Consider the following 16,634-nt stretch of genomic DNA (forward strand, 5'->3'; position numbering starts at 1 on the left):
GGTGGATCATTTGAACTCAAGTCTTTTGAGTTACAATAGGGCTAACGCTGATTGAGGGTTCACAATAAACCTAGAACCAGTTTGGTGAGCCCCCCAAGAGCTGAAGAGGGAGGGGGAAGGGAGGAGGTCACCAGGCTGCCTACCAAGATGCAAACTGACCCAGGTCAAAGCTTCCCAGCCGTTCAACAGTGGGACTGCCTCTGAGTTTATGTCTCTTTATTTATACAATAAGAGTTGTAGACTGGGGAACCCTCCAGCTCTTAGATTCCCAAGTTCTAGACTATAGAAGGCAACCTATATGAGGAAGGGGGAATACAAGTCTGTACACAATCAATGAGCTCAATCACCTTCTTTTTGGATAATTAAGTTGATTGCTACCAATTTGTTGCTTAGTCGGTTTCTTCATCAGACCCCATTTGGAGTTTTCTTAGCAAAGACACTGGAGTGATTTGCTATTCCTTCTCCAGCTCATTTTACAGGTGAGAAAACTGAGGCAAACAGGATTAAGTGACTTGCCCAGGGCCCCATAGCTAGGGTCTGAGGTCAGATTTGAAGTCAGGAAGATGAGTCTTCCTGACTCCAGGCCTGGTACTCTACCCTGTGATGTGTCACCCAGCTGTCTTCATCAATTCAAACATCATAGAAGCAGTATTTTTTCCCAAATTAAATCTCCCCACCCTCTCCTGCCCCTACTGTTCCACTGCCAAATTAAGGTCAGTGGGGAGAAAATGACCAGTTTATGTATGGGAGTCGGGGTAAGGAGTGGGACAGAGAAACAGAGTCCATATCATAAGGAGGAGAACCAAGGTTGGATCGCCCCTACTTCAGGTCAGGGGACCAAGTGCTGAAGGAAGATCAAGCAAAATGTCAGGAATCTAAATTCTCTTTTGGAAGCCATTTTTGCAAGAGGAATTCTGACAGGATCCCCTTAGTCTGCAGAACACAAGCATAAAAATAGCTAGTCCATAAAAATAATATTTACCCTCTTTTGAAGTCTGAAGAAAGCCAGTCCGTCCATTTTCTGATGGTTCATTTGGGATTTGGAAAGATGTATTGTCTTCTGGCAACATGGAGTTATTAAATGGATTCTGCCTTAGCTGAGGAAAAATATTGTTTATCAGCCTTGTTTCCAAAGTGACCTAACAGAAACTTATTGTTGGCAAATGCATTTTATATCCCCAAACATTCAAAACTTGAGCTATTCCAATAAACTCTGTTTCCTGGCATGGTTAGGAAATAGGGATGCTGATTAATCAAATATCTTACTTAAAAAGAGCTATATAATTCACAGAAAATATGGATTTTTCAAAGAATATTAGAGTTCTATGAAGTACAACTAATGCTATAATCATAGTTCCCCCCCACATTGGAAGAGACATTAGAAATAATACCCCTTGATGTACCTAAAATTTCCTCACAACCACCCCATGAGGTAGCCTTATAAGTATTATTATCGCAATTTAAGAGAAAGAAAAAAAGATTTAGTGAGGTTAGATGATTGAGCTATGGTCACAGTGCAGGTTAAGGTACAAGCTGAAACTTGAACCCAAGTTTTGTGGCCTATAGTTCTGTCCTTATTCCATTACAGTATGAAATTTCCTGTTAAATTAATCTAAAATCAGACCAAATGTAATCTCTCCTTTTTTTCATTATTCTGAAAGTCCTACAGGGTCCTCTAGGACCTCTATGAATATGAACAATCACTGCAGTGGGAGAGGCCAAAGGGTTAGTCATGAAGAGGGCCTACAGAGAGAATCCCAGCTTTTAGGCAGGTTTCTGTCTATGATTTTATAAATCAGAGGTGCCTCTCATGAGGCACACTCTAATCAAGACTTAAAAGAACAATTTAATAGGGAGAAGGCTGGGAAATTAAATTTACATGGAACAAATCTGCTGCTTTCCCTCTTGGGATAGGGAAAGTGGCCTGAATAGTCTTAGGTAAAAAATGAAAAACAGATTTTCTCCTCCATGGATTAGAGCAGACAAATCATTCATCCAATGTAAGGGAAAGAAAGTCTTTTTTCTTGTACAAAATACTAATAAAATCTAACGTTTACATATAGCACTTTAAAGTTCTCAGAGTACTTTACATCTATTTTCTCATCAGACTAAGCCTCTGAGGTAAGTACTAAGTGGGATTTGAACCCAGACCTTCCTGACTTCAAGTTCAGCATTCTATAGACTATTCCATGCTGCCTCCCTAATGATTAAATACTCAACTGTATCCTTCATAGTATACATTTTTGTTTCATTGTGTTTTGGTAAAGTAAAAAGCAATATTTGTCCCCATATGACTTTTTTTTTTTTAAGACTGAATTCAGTCTACCTTTGTTGGAGATAGAGATGGCTTCCTTGGGTTTTTCTGGGCTTCATCTGACATATAAGGAGCTGAATTCAATACAATGGTCCTGCAAAAGAAATATTTTTTCAGAGAATGAAACCTTTAACATAAAGAAAGCACACACCCAATTGAGACAGAAAGGATATGAGAGAGACAAAAAGAAAAAGATTGGCTGTGTATGAGCATGCATGCATGTGTGCACACATGTGTTTGTGTGTGTGTGTGTGTGTGTAGCCTAAATTCAGTATGGAGAAGGGAGCAGGTAAAGGATACTGGAAAGTCAGAAAGGGACAGGGGAGTCAGGGCTTGGAGAAAATCATCCAACTTCAACCAGAAGCAGTTATCACTGTCACAGCAAATGGAGAGGATAAGATAGGATTGGGGCGGGGGGGGGGGGGGGGGGGGGGAGGGGGGGGTAGACTTGTTGACAGTCTCAGAGTCAAAGTCAGGTGCTACTATTTCTAGAAAAGTATGATGGGGAGAGTTTCCAAGGAGTAGTATGCAACAGCTGAACCATGGGAAAGAAGCCTGGGATTTGTTTTTGTTTTTTCAGTGACTGACTCTTCATGACCCCATTTAGGATTTTCTTGGTAGAGATACTGCAGTGGTTTGCCATTTCCTTCTGCAGCTCATTTTATAGATGACAAACTGGCAAACAGGGTGAAGTGACTTGCCCAGGGTCACACAGCTAGTAAGTGTCTGAGGCCAGATTTGAATTCAGAAAGATGAGTCATCTTCCTGACTCTAGGCCCAGGACTCTCCACTGAAAAGGAAGGAGTACAGTAATCAAGACAGAGAAGGCCAAGGCTTAGATAAGGCACTTGGCAGAGGGACAGAGGAAAGGGCAGACCCGAGACGTGTCCTGCAGGAAAAGCCAGTGGGACTGGTTGACTGATTAGAACACATAAAGTAACCGATGAAAGGCCCTTTCAACCCAGACCACAGCTCCCACATTGTAATCTTGAGTCTGGGTGAATGCCTCCTTGGAGGTACAAGAGAGATAGGGGGGCAGCTAGGTGGCGCAGTGGATAGAGCACCAGCCCTGAAATCAGGAGTACCTGAGTTCAAATCCGGCCTCAGACACTTAACACTTACTGGCTGTGTGACCCTGGGCAAGTCACTTAATCCCAATTGCCTCACACACACAAACAAAAGAAAAAAAGAAAAGAAAAAAGAGAGATAGGAAAGGATGGGGCAGGGCACTGAGGGTCAGACTGGCTCCCCACTCCTGGGCTGGGACCATAGTGGGGCAGCAGGTAGCTGGGCAGCTGCAGTCCCCTTAGGGAAATTAAGGAAAGGCAACCTCTATTTCCTATTAAGGAACAGAACAGACCCAAGAGGTAAGGCAGGAATAAGGAAACCTGATCACAGATAACCTCAGGAGTGGGCAGGTGACTCCAAGAATCAACAGCCTCCAGGTTAGGGGGAGGGAGGATGGGGTCACAGGCATAGGATTCAAGTCACTTTCCCTTTCTGACCTTAGTTTTCCTAACTATTGACAGAAGGGGCTTGAACAGATAGCCTATAAATTCCCTTTCAGTTTTCAATCCTAGAATTCTAGTCTGAGGGAAGAGGGTAAAACTATTTGCACATATTCATCTTTCAGCCAGGGCAGTTAGGTGGTACAGTGGATAGAGCTCTGGGCCTGGACTTAGATATGAGTTCAAATTTGACCTCAGACACTCACTAGCTATGTGACCCTGGACAGGTCACTTAATCCTGTTTGCCTCAGTTTCCTCATCTATAAAATGAGCTGGAGAAGGAAATGGCCAACCCTTCCAGCATCTTTGCCAAGAAACCCCCAAAAGGGGTCAATATGACTGAATAATAACAATACACCAAGCCAGAAGATCTCAAGATGTGAGCCACGTAGCAGCTGGGGAGCACCTTTTTGTCCCAAGCTAATGCCGCTGTATTCTGGCTCCAAAATGTCTCTGTGCCTCCCCAGCTTTCCTCAGTCATCTTCCCCTCCTCCCTCCTCCACCTTTCTAAGACCATCAAGACCCCAGTGGAAACAAGCTTTTGGGAAGCAATTCTTGCCTCATATCCCTCCTCTAAGGCTCCAGACTCCTCCCCCTTTATCCCCAGCTCCCTTCTGGCCATCTGAGCTAGCACCAGAAGTCTTTTATATCTCTGTGCCTTCACCGTTTGCAAGACCATAAAATGGGACCAGTATTTCTATTGTAAACAAAATTACTTTTGTTACTGGAATTCAGAATCACATAAGAAAGGAACACTGGGATAGTAAACCTTTAAAATACCAAGAACATATAATATTTAGGTTGGGAATCTGGGTGGGTGGGGGAAGAAATTACAATTTTATTTCCACTAATCTCTAATCAAAATTGATCATTTCCTTCAATTACAAATTTTTTTTTTTAATCCCATCATTTCAAGAATGGGTTTCAGCAAAATGCCACAGGGGTCACAAAAAATCTGGGCTAGAGTTTTTTTTTAAAAGGAAAAATCATGGTGAAGATCTTAAAATGGAGGTGACAGTAAAGAAAGAGGGAAATCAGGTGAAGAATAATAATAGCTAGTATTTATATAGCACCTTCTATGTGCCAGGCACTATCTAAGCACTTTACAAATATTTCATTTGATCCTCACAACAACCCTGGGAGGTAGGTGCTAATATCATCCCCATTTTACAGTTGAGGAAACTGAGGCAGACAAAGGTTAAATGACTTTCCCAGGGTCATCCAGCTAATAAGTGTCTGAGGGTGGATTTGAACTCGGGTCTTCTTGACTCCAGGGCAGCTACGTGATGCCTGAAAACAACTAAACAAAAACACCGATTCTGAGCCCAGTGCTCTGTGCACTATGGCACCACCTAGCTGCTCCTAAGAACAGGGCCCAAACCATGCAGACCATAGACAACTTCATCTAAAGTCCAAATTTTTTCTAGTTTCTGCATAGCTACTAAACATTGGAGCTGGGACATGAATCCAGGCATTTTGTCTGCTATTTTCACCGAATCCCAGAATTTCAGATTTGGAAGGGATCTCAGATGTCATCTAGTCAAACCCATAATTTAAAAAATAATAATTCTATAACATACTTGACAAACAGTCATCCAGCCTCTGCTTAAATACCTCCAATCAGGGGAAGGCTATTCACCCCCTGCTTGGAATATACTATTCCACAGATAGATCCAATTTCTGTACAGCAAGCCTAAATTTGTCTTTTTGTAACTTCCATTTATTGCTGCTCCTGGGTGCCCTCTCTGGGGCCAAACTGAGCATGATGAATCCCTCTTCTAAGGTTGTGGTGTTTTTGTTGTTCAGTGGTGTCCAACTCTTTGTAACCTCATTTGGAGTTTTCTTAGCAAAGATACTGGAGTGGTTTGCTATTTCCTTCTCTACTCATTTTATAGATGAGGAACTGAGGCACACAGGGTTAAGTGACTTGCTCACAGTCACACAGCTAGTAAAGGCTGGATTTGAACTCAGGTCTTCCTGATTCCAAGCCCGGTGCTCTATTTATTACACCACCTAGCTTAACCCTATCACCTAGCTAAAGTGATAACCCTTGGCTTACCAAAAGACATTCCACAATGTCCCCCATCTAAATCTTCCCTCAGCTAAATATCTACAAGTCCTTCAACATCTGATCCTCAGGGGCAGCTGGGTAGCACAGTGGGTAGAGTGCTGGACTTGGAGTCAGGAAGCTGGGAGTTCAAATCTATCCTCAGATGCTTTCTAGCTGAGCAAATCACTTAATACTATTTGCCTGTTTCCTCATCTGTAAAAGAAGTTGGAGAAAGAAATGGCAAACTACTCCAGTATCTTTGCCATGAAAACCCCAAATGGGGTCACGGAGAGTCAGACACAACTAATCAACTAAACAACAATACCACCAGAACTCATATTGAGCTCACAGTCCTATAAACCACAGACAAGCAGCTGTCAAGTCCACTGCTCTTCCCACTATACCACACTGTCTCCTGGTTCAACAGGAAGTATCCTAGTACTTATTCAGAAAAGTGACCTTAAAAAAATTCCTACTCATCCTTTAAAGCCCCCAAAGTTTGGTAGTGGGGAAAGGAGGCGGGTTAGACTTGTGAGCGCCCTCTAAAATGGGGATAAGAGATAGATTTTGGACTTCTGAGGTCCTTTAAAGCCCCCAATTGGGGATGGGGGAGGTGAATTTTCAAGGTCCCTTCCAGATTTAAGTCAACGATCCTATGAACTCACATGTCTTCCCTGAAGCATTCATTGATTTCCCCAAGGGTTTCACCCTCAGACCTCACATGACACTTTGCCTGCCTTACTCTAATGCATCTATCACATAATAATGTAAAACATAGCTAATCATCTATATTCATATCTTATTCCCCTCCTAGTCTATGAGATCCATGAGGGATGGGACTATTTCTTGATTAAATTTTCTAACTATCCCAGCACATAGCAAGATCCCCTGCAACACAACAGATGCTTAATAAATACTGAATGAAAGAAACTGAACTGAAAATCAGCATTTTTCAACTGTGCCTAGCCCTGGGCTAAGTCCTAGGATTACAGAGAGAAAAGGGAGATGGAGTTCCTGCTCACAAAGAACTCATCTTCTCATTGGAAAAGACAACAAGAAAGAATGAATTGAATAAAGAGAGGCAAACCACTTCTTCAGCTTTCATTTCATGGTCTCTCTAATAATACTGCTATCAAGAGATCCAGTTACCAGGGAGGCAGCATCTGTGTCACAGACACCTCGCCTGATGTACTAAATTGATTTCTCTAAATGTAGATTAAAATTATCCATGAGTCTAAACTAGGGTTTTACTCTTTTGGGGTTAGGATATATTCTCCACTAATGAAGAAGAACTTCCCATACCTGACTGGCAGTTTTCTGGTCCATCTCTCAGTGTGAATTACTTCCCTGGTACTTGGAATAGTTTTAATTTTTCCATTTATTCCTTAGAGAGAATGTCCTATGGTACTCCCACTCCTATTTACATTTGAGGCAATACATTAAAAAAAAAAAACACCGGGGGAAAACAGCCATTGTAACCAAGGGAATCAGTTAACAGAAATAGACTTGGTTGATGTGATCATTTTAAATTCTAAATTCTCACTTTGCTACAATAAACAGGATATTATTCCTCCATTCCTCTACTTCTCAGTTACTCAGGCTACGTAAGCAAAGATGACTTCATGCCGGCAGATGGCCCTCGGAGGATGCAGAATTACTCGTGCCCTCTTTGAATAAACACTTGGAACTGGAAGAATTTGATTCTTCAAAGGCAAAAGCCCCACATGACAGACATCCAATGTGTCCAGTAACAGGAAGAATTGTGTCAAGAAGCCTCTTGGGAAAAGCCCCTCAAGACTAAAGTTTCCATCTTCTACCTGTGGTTGGATCATGGTCTCAACTCCCAACTTTTAGCTAAGAAAATATTGACAGACAATGAATCACTCTAATAAAATTCATTGTGTTCAAAGGTAAGTTTCCCCAAACACATTTCACACACCCAGTTCACAAAGGTTAAAGTTTATGTAAGAAATTAGCACAGGAACTCAATACAAGGTAAATTAAGTTAGTTTCTGAGAGGAAAAGGAGGAAGAGAGACAAACTTCACAGTTGTGGGAGATTACCCGCCCAGACAAATTATTTACAGGTGTCTGGCCTTTTTACCATGAACTCCGAGGCTCGGAGTGAGAACCCAGATGGACTGTGGAGGTCATCGCCTCCATTCCCCCCGCCTTTTTTTTTTTACAAGTGAGGAAGCTGAGGTTTGGAAAAAGGAAAGTGACTGACTAAGGTCATGCAGGGAGCAGAGGGCAGAGCTGGGGTTTTACTCTAGGTTATCTCTGACTACAAAAATCCAGGACCCTTGCCACTGAAATGACTCCCCCATTAAGCCATGCCATACTCAGGTTATAATTAAAATATGAAGTCTTGAAAGTATACAGCTCCTATCTTCCCAAGAACTGCTAAACGGTGCACATATAAAATTTTATTGACTCTCCCAACATCCTGGTGAGCCGACTAGGCTGGCTGCCCAAGGTCATCCAGTGACCCAAGCAGAGTGGAGATGAACAGCATGACTATCTGAATGATGTGCAGATACAAGAACTGAAGGAACATTGGAGGTCACCTGGGCCAGCTCACTCATTCCCTAGGGCAGAAAATTAAAGCCTGGAAAAAGGGAAATGATTTGTCAAAAGTCAACAGCCAGTAAAATAGCGGAACCAAGATTCGATCTCTCACCTTTTTCCCACAGTGTCATGTTGCTTCCCTCCTTAACTTGTGGTAGAAAAGTGCAATGGTAAGTACACATGTACATAGACACACAAACATATACACATATACGTATGCCTATATACATACATATATAATTTTTGTGGTTCAGTCATTTTCAGTTGTGTCCAACTATTCATGACCCCATTTTATAGAATGAAAAGGCTTTTACAAAGTATTTAATGAATGCCAGGCACTGTGAGCAGAGAAGAGGAGAGGTCCAAGGGAAATGCTATGAGGTATCTGAGGAAAGAGAAATCACTTTCCAATAGATAGGGGAACCAGGATGGGGTCGGGAGGTGGAACCCTAATTGAATGTGAAGGAAATAGACAGACTTTAACATCATCCCTCAAACGCACCCTTTTCAGTAAGAGACAGGTTGAATCCCCCTTTTCTCCTTTATATACATACACACACACACACACACACACACACACACACACACACACACACTCCACACTTCCACGACCAAACTTACCATCCACAGCCAGACCTTTTCAAATTTTAAAAGGATAACAAATAATCTTTAGTTATGAGTGACTCATAAATGCATAATCCAAACTGAACAAATTAGACATAATCAAATGGGAAGTCCCACAAAGACCAGGCAGAAAACCCTGGAGACACAAAAGTTTCAGGGAGCGACAACATAATCTCGGCAGGCTCTTCCTTCTATGTCATTAGTGAGCCAGAGGCTCACAGATTTTGCTACGGATTTTAATCTGGACTCCCAGGAAAAATGTCAAGGCAAGTCTGCGGATTTTCTGCCTCACACGTGAAAATGTTTCTGACCAAGTTCTGTCCTTGCTCCCCGATAGCCTCTCAAGTCAAGTATGAGCTCTTCTGCCTTGAATTCAAAGCCTCCCATAATCTGACACTACTCTACCTTTTGGGATTTATCTTCCTCCTCTTTGCTTGTCTCATTGTCACTCCTAGAAATCTCTGCCCTGAGGCCCTTTTCTCTTCCTTGATGACTGACTCACACTGGACCACCATTTTAAGGGTACCGGCCATGCTTCATCTTACTTGTTCACTCACACTTGGACTGTCTCTAGAATCCTTCTCTTCACCTGATACACTGAGAATTAGTACCTTTCCTCTTTGTCACCCCCCCTTTCTTAGTTCCCTCTCTCTGTTGTCTTTCCCCATGAAAATATAGGTTCCTTGAAGGGACTAGATTGCTTACATTTGAAATCATAGCACTCAGTATAGTGCCCGGCACTTAATAAATGTTTACTGACAGACTATTGCTTGCTTGCTCTATCTATACATCATCTATCTGCTTTGAATCCCCTCTATTCAGTTAATATTATAGACAATAAGGACTAGCCTGCCTCCCTGGACACCCTCTGTACTCGAATGACTTCTGGGCTTTGCTTATGTTCTCCCCAATCCCTAGAATCACCTCCTTCCTCTTCTATGACTAGCAAGCTCAATTCAAAGTCGCATCCTCCATAAAGCTTTTTCTGCTCCCCACACTCAGTAATGGCCGTGTTCTCTGGATACTCTCATATCAATCTGCTGTCTATAACAGCTATGTTATGTTTGTCTTATTCTCTATTAGACTGCAAATTCCATGAGAAGAAGAACCTCGTTTCACATAAACTTTGCATTACTCTCTGCACCTGGCATAAAGTCTCCACATGGTAGTTGTTTGCTTAATATTTGCTAAACAGACAGATGAGCCCTCGGCCCTGTTGCGGTTACCAGGACATCCCTCACACCTCTCTGACTCATCTTCCTTGGAGTACGAATAGGTGTATTTATTTTCTAGAGGTAGAATAAATTTGATAAAAGATGCAAGAAAAGTGGTAGAGTTGAAGTATCTGTAACCAATTAAATGGCTCTCAAACTTCCTAAACCTAGGACAATTTTTCTTGTATCTACCGCCTGGGTCTGGCTAAGCACATATTACCACCTTACCCCAACCCCCACCCTCAGCCTTGTGAGTCCCAGAGCATCCCAGGGCACTGTGTGCTTGGTTCTGCCCAGTTTCTAGGTCACTAGGATTTTATAGGTTTACAATCAACACTATACCCATCCTGAGGCAGCAAGGACAACTCATATTTCTTTAGCATTTTAAGGTTTATCAAACTGATTTATTTCTCCATAATAACTCTATGACAGAGGAAGTACCTGCGTTATGATCCCCATCTTGTTCATCTCTGAAGAACTGAGACTTGCCCAATTAAACAGCTAGGAAGTAGGAAAGCAGACACCTAAAGCTATGGGGGGCAGTGTCTTCTGCCTCCCGGGTCAGCTTTCTTTCTACTATGAAATGCTGGGAAGACATACATTCACTTAACTATATCTATAGTTACTTCAGAATTGGAAGGGACCCTAGTGTCAATCTCGTTCAATCAGTACCCTGCAACACACACCCAACACAAGATGTATTTCCTTGAAGACAGGCAGCTCATCCATTGTGAGGAAGCATTTTTACCCCTATATCAAGCCTAAAGTTGGCTCTATAACTTCAACCCACTGCTCCTAGTTCTTCTGGCAGGGGCTAAACAGATCTCTTCCAATGAAAGACTTTCAGGTCCTTAAAGATATCTCATCTCAGACACAGCTCTGTCCATTAGACCCTAGACAAGTCACTCTAGACAGCTTTCTAGGACAATATGTTGCAGATAAGGTGCCAAGCTGCATTTCAGGTGGGGTTTTCTCTTCTGGGAGTTCTCCCTGACAATAAAAATGCAGGTCCAGTTTTGATTCATCACCAACTGGAGTCAAAAGACCTAGGTTTAAATCCTAACTCAGACATTTAATAGCTGTGTTAAACAGATGCATTACTTAACCTTTCTGAGCCTCAGTTTCCTTATCCATGAAATGAGGGTAATAATATTTTCTTCACAACAGGGACTGTCTTTTGCCTTTCTTTGTAGCCTCAGTGCTTTGGACAGTGGTTGAAACATTTGTTTTTGTTGTTCAGTCATTCAGTCATGTCCAACTCTTCATGACTCCATGGACTATACTGTCCATAGGGTTTTCATGGCAAAGATACAAGAGATTTTCCTGACTCCAATCCCAATACTCTATCCATGAGCCATCTAACACATAGTAGGTGCTTAATAAATGCTTGCAGACTGATTGTGCTTCCTATCTCATAAGGTTGTTGTGAAGAACACTGCTATTTTACCATCCCTATACAAGTGTGAGTGGCTCTTCTTCCAATTCTCATTCCTTTAAAGCCACATCAGTTCCTTTTGAAGAAAATAAAAACAAAAAAGCTAAATTGTCCAATGATTGGCTTCATGGGATAATAAGACAATAATCCTGTAAAGTAAGTGCTTTCTATTATCTCCATTTTACAGGTAAGAAAACTGAGGCTCACCAAAGTTAAGTGACCAATATTCAGGGTTATACAGCAAATATTATAGGTGGGATTAGAACCCAGATCTCTCCTGACTCCAAGTCCAGTACCAACATAGTTCCACAAAATCATAGGAAAACAAGGTCATGAAACTAGTGTGAGATTTAAAATTGGATATTAGATCACAAATCTCCCCTCTTTAACCTTTCCCTTAATTTATCCCCCAGACTAGTAAATGGAAGAAGCTTCTGGTTTTCTAGTTAGAGCTTTTATTGTATGGTAGTCACAAGGTGATGTTGATTAGAAGGATAGGAAAGTAGAAATACAATACAAATCGTCTTAAGTCTAAGCTTAGTCTATATTCCGTATAAAACTCACCAAAAGCCGAAGGCCACCTTTGGGGAGAGAGACCGTGTCAAACGCATGCTGCTACTAACCGCGAGCTGGGCCCAGTCGAACTCTCATCAGCATCAGCCTGTGCAGCGCAGTCAGAAGACCAGCAGAGCAGGAAAAAAAGTCCCACTTCCGTTCTCTCCTTGCTTTTTAAGCTCGCACCCCGGAAGTGGAGTGCTAGCAGGCAGTCTGACGTGCGTAGCAGGCGGACTGGCGTGCGTAGCTCATGTCGTTGGTCTCCTCCCCGAAAGGGTGGTCCTTCAAAAACTGGCGTCTTTCAGTTATCCTAACTGACTGTTAAAAAACTTTCATTTTTTTTTTACCACACTAGGAACTATTTCCATCTTCAGAACAGAATTGAAAATTGTTGGAGCCATCACATCCATCTACCACCACGTCTCTCCTCCTACCCCACCCCCTAAAAAGTCCTATTTCCCATAATGCTCTTTACAAGTGTCCCTCAATAACCACGGCTTACATGTGCATGTCACCTAATAGAAAAGGAGGTGTTTACACACACACACACACACACACACACACACATATATATTTGGGGGTGGAGTGGGGCAATGAGGGTTAAGTGACTTACTCAGGGTCACACAGCTAATAAGTGTCAAGTGTTTGAGGTCGGATTTGAACTCACGTCCTCCTGAATCCAGGGTAGGTGCCTTATCCACTGTACCACCTAGCTGCCCCTGAGATGTTATTGATAATCCTGAAAAGAGCATCCCTGCTCTAAATCTTGGAATCATCAAGAGCTTTACAAGCCAGGGACAGTGGTCACAGACTGCCAAACATGGGAATTCATTGTTTCTTGTCCCATCCCTCACACGCTAGGACATTTTCTGCTCTAAACTCCAGTCAGTCGGACATTCCCCAAGAATATGATTAGCTGCAATCTTTGTCCTAATCCCACCTCCCCCGCCCCGCCCCGTCTCTCCCTCTCTCTCTCTGTGTCTCTCTGTCTCTCTCACTCTCTCTTTCTGTCTCTCTCTAACTCTGTCTCTGTCTCTCTCTCTTTCTGTCTCTCCCTCTGTCTCTGTCTGTCTCTGTCTCTCTCTGTGTCTCTCTGTATCTTTCTCTGTCTCTCTGTCTGTCTCTGTGTCTCTCTCTGTCTCTCTCTTTCTCTCTCTCTCTCTCTTGCCCACCCTCTCCCTCCCCCACCCCTCTCCCTGGTCCTTTTTTTCCTCCACATCCAAATGTGGCAGCTTTTGACACCATCCATCTTCTATCTCAGCAGTCAGGCAGACCCTTGGACGACTCAAACACAAAGTTTCAAGAACAAAAGCCGTCTCCTCCCTTCATAAGCCCTTTCTTACCTTGAATCTGACTGCCCGCCTGTATCTTCTTCTTGCTCTTCCGTGACTCCCAGCAGCTCTGAGGGAAGGAGGATATCTTTGTTGACATTATTTACCCAGGTTTTCTTCACTCTGGCTGCTCCATTCTGACTTTGCTCAACTGAAATATGAACCAACAAAGACAGAGGTTACGGCTTCCATGACCCTTCAGGCTGTTATCGGCCATTTGCTGATATGAGCTGCAAAGCTAAAATCCTGGAGCCCGGGTTGGGATACGCCATGGACGACACCAAACTAATTCCCACCAGGTTGGCATACCCCCTCCTCCTTGCACCAGTCCAAATTTGTCCCCTACTTTGAGGCCTAGTTCACATGCTACCTCCCCTTATTTTGCCAAATTGTCCCTGCTAGAACTTCCCTCTTTCAAACTCCTGGAATGCTTAGCTTGTACTGCCCACCTGACATTGCAGGATTTCTAAACTCCAGCTCTGGCTCTACAAGCTGTGTGACCTCACATGACTCCCTTCATCTCTTGGGACTCAGTATCATCATTTGGAAAATGGGGCTATTAAAAAAAATACCTGCCATTCCTGCTTTCCAGTTTTGCCGAGAGGACAACAACCACCACAATAATAAAAACAGCCAAGCATTTTTTGGTTCACAAGGTACTTATATACATTACTGCTTTTGATCCTCAAGAAAACAAACAAAAAGAACCCCACGCTGACAAAGAGTTATCATTATTCCCTTTTATAGATGATGAAACTGACTAAGAGAAATAGAGAGTGATTTGCCCCCAGATCACACAGGAGAGATAAGACTGATAGACCCATAGACTTAGAAGAGACCTCAGAGTTCATTAGGGAGGCCAGGCCTTCCTTCTCCATCATCCCCAACAAATGGGCATCCAGCCTGTCCTTTGAAAATCTCAAGCGGAAGTGAGCAGAACGTTTTTTAACAAAGACCAAAACATTGTAAAAGAAAACAACTCTGAAACAAAATTTAGAACTATGATCAATGAAATCAACAATAAACCCACATGCCAGAGGACTGAACATGAAGCATGCTAAAGATGAAGTTTTCCTGCCAGAGAGGTGATGGCCTTAAAAGGCAAAATGAGACCTACATTTCTGCTTTTTTTTGTTTTGTTTTTCTGAAGAGCAATGAAGGTTAAGTGACTTGCCCAGGGTCACACAGCTAATAACGGTCAAGTGTCTGAGGCCAGATTTAAACTCAGGTCCTCTTGATTCCAGGGCCAGTGCTTTATCCACTGCACCACCTAGCTGCCCTGTAGCGACCGAAGTTTCTGAACAGAGCCAATGTGGCAATTTGTTTTGTTGGTCCGTGCATATTCTGAGGCTTTTTTTTTCTTAATTGTGCTGTTGAAGGAAAGAGAAGTGAGGAAAGGGGATGAACGATAAATCTGTGTAAAAACAAACAAATGAGTAGATGAATAACTAAATGAATAAACGAATTAATAGGAAGATAAATAAGTAAATGAAATAATTAATGAATAGATAGATCAATAAATTAAAATTCCATGGAAGCTTGGGGATGGTGAGAAGAAATTCTCAAGTGATGAGTAACTTCTTGGCTATCTAGGCAGCCCAATTCAATTTTGGAACAGCTCAGCTTATTAAGAAGAAGATTTTCCTATTGTTGAGCCAAATTCTACCTTCACATTGGCCCTAATTAGTCATCTGGGACTAAGCAAAACAAAGTCAATCCCTTTTCCACGGGATAGCTTCAGATATCTGAAGTAAGATATCACGTCCTCCCTGTTGAGTCTTCTCCAGGCTGAGCAATCCCAGTTCCTTCTACTGTTGTTTACATGGAGCGGGTCACTTTTCTAGGCACACAGACCCCTGGATGTGTCCCGAGCTGTAGATATCCTCCTCCATGCTACTCCAAGAGGTGAGTCAATCAGGAAAAAGTACAGTGAAACGACCGTATCCCTCCTCCTGGGTACCACAATTTTATTAATGCAGGCTAAGGTTACACAAATTATTTTGGCTACCCCATCACACTGTTCACTTCTACTGAGGTACATGGAGATGAAATGATGAATCCCTTATCCCTAAAGATCTCCTGCGTATCGCCACATCTACTTTCTCCCCCTTCTAAAACATCTTTCACACAACACTGCTGGACTAGTTTAGGTGTAGGCCATAAAACAGTGGGAAAGAGCTCTGAATTTAATCAAGGATCATATCGATTTAGAGCTGAAATAGACCCGAGAGTCAGTCAAGTCCAATTCTCTCATTTTACATTTGAAGAAACTGAGGCATACAGGTTAAGTGAAACCCACAGTCACATAGCTAGTAAGTTTCTGAGGGCAGGATTTGAACTCAGATTTTCCTCACTCTAAGCCTGGCCCTCTATATTCCTTGTACTGCCTAGATGCCTCTGATTTGAAGTCAGAGGAACTGGGATAGCATGCTGGTTCTGCTACACTGTGTGACCTAGGCAAATTAACTTCACCTTTCTGGGACTCAGTTTCCCAATTTGTAAAATGAAGGCATTGGATCAGATGAACCCCAAAGTCTCTTATGGGTCTAAATCTACCATCAGTTGATTTCTTATGCAAAGTTTTGGTCATATCATTACTCAAGAATGTTCAGTGATTCCTTATCATCTATTGAGTAAAGTTCAAATTCCTCTGTGAAACATTCAAGCCTCTACACAATCTAGTCCCAATTCGCCTGTTCAACTCTCTCCTTCAACTTTCCCACAATGGCCTGTACATTGTGGCCAAATGGACCTGGCCCATGTCTCTTAAACTTACCTTACACTTTCCTGTCTCTGTTTATTGAACTTCTACGCATTCATTCAAGCCCAGTTATTCATTCTAGGAAGCCCTTCCTGATCCTCAGAGAGACAACAACCTTCCCCCCTTGTATTTCATATAGTAGAACTTTGCTTACATTTATTTTTTTAGTCCAGACCTGTGATTTCATTGGTATTGGGGCTCTCCAGTGAGTAAATGCCCTCTTATCAATACAGCAATAATCTCTGCTGTTTATAATCTTAGGGAGTTATCTGAGA

The 16,634-nt window shown here is 42.4% G+C and overlaps 1 protein-coding gene across 7 annotated transcripts in view; it reads right to left on the minus strand.

The window, feature by feature from the left end:
* SYTL2 (synaptotagmin like 2) overlaps nucleotides 1-16,634 on the minus strand; it is a 151,429-nt gene that overhangs the window by 54,130 nt on the left and 80,665 nt on the right. For all 7 annotated transcript variants that reach the window (XM_043992536.1, XM_043992537.1, XM_043992535.1 and 4 more), the window contains exons 4-6: nucleotides 13,611-13,749; nucleotides 2,327-2,408; nucleotides 983-1,097 (exon numbers count right to left, since the gene is read on the minus strand). In XM_043992536.1, the coding sequence (XP_043848471.1) occupies nucleotides 983-1,097; nucleotides 2,327-2,408; nucleotides 13,611-13,749 (336 nt within the window). The remainder of the gene's footprint in view (nucleotides 1-982; nucleotides 1,098-2,326; nucleotides 2,409-13,610; nucleotides 13,750-16,634) is intronic.

Source organism: Dromiciops gliroides, chromosome 3, assembly GCF_019393635.1.
Source record: "Dromiciops gliroides isolate mDroGli1 chromosome 3, mDroGli1.pri, whole genome shotgun sequence".
NCBI classification, from domain to species: Eukaryota; Metazoa; Chordata; class Mammalia; order Microbiotheria; family Microbiotheriidae; genus Dromiciops; species Dromiciops gliroides.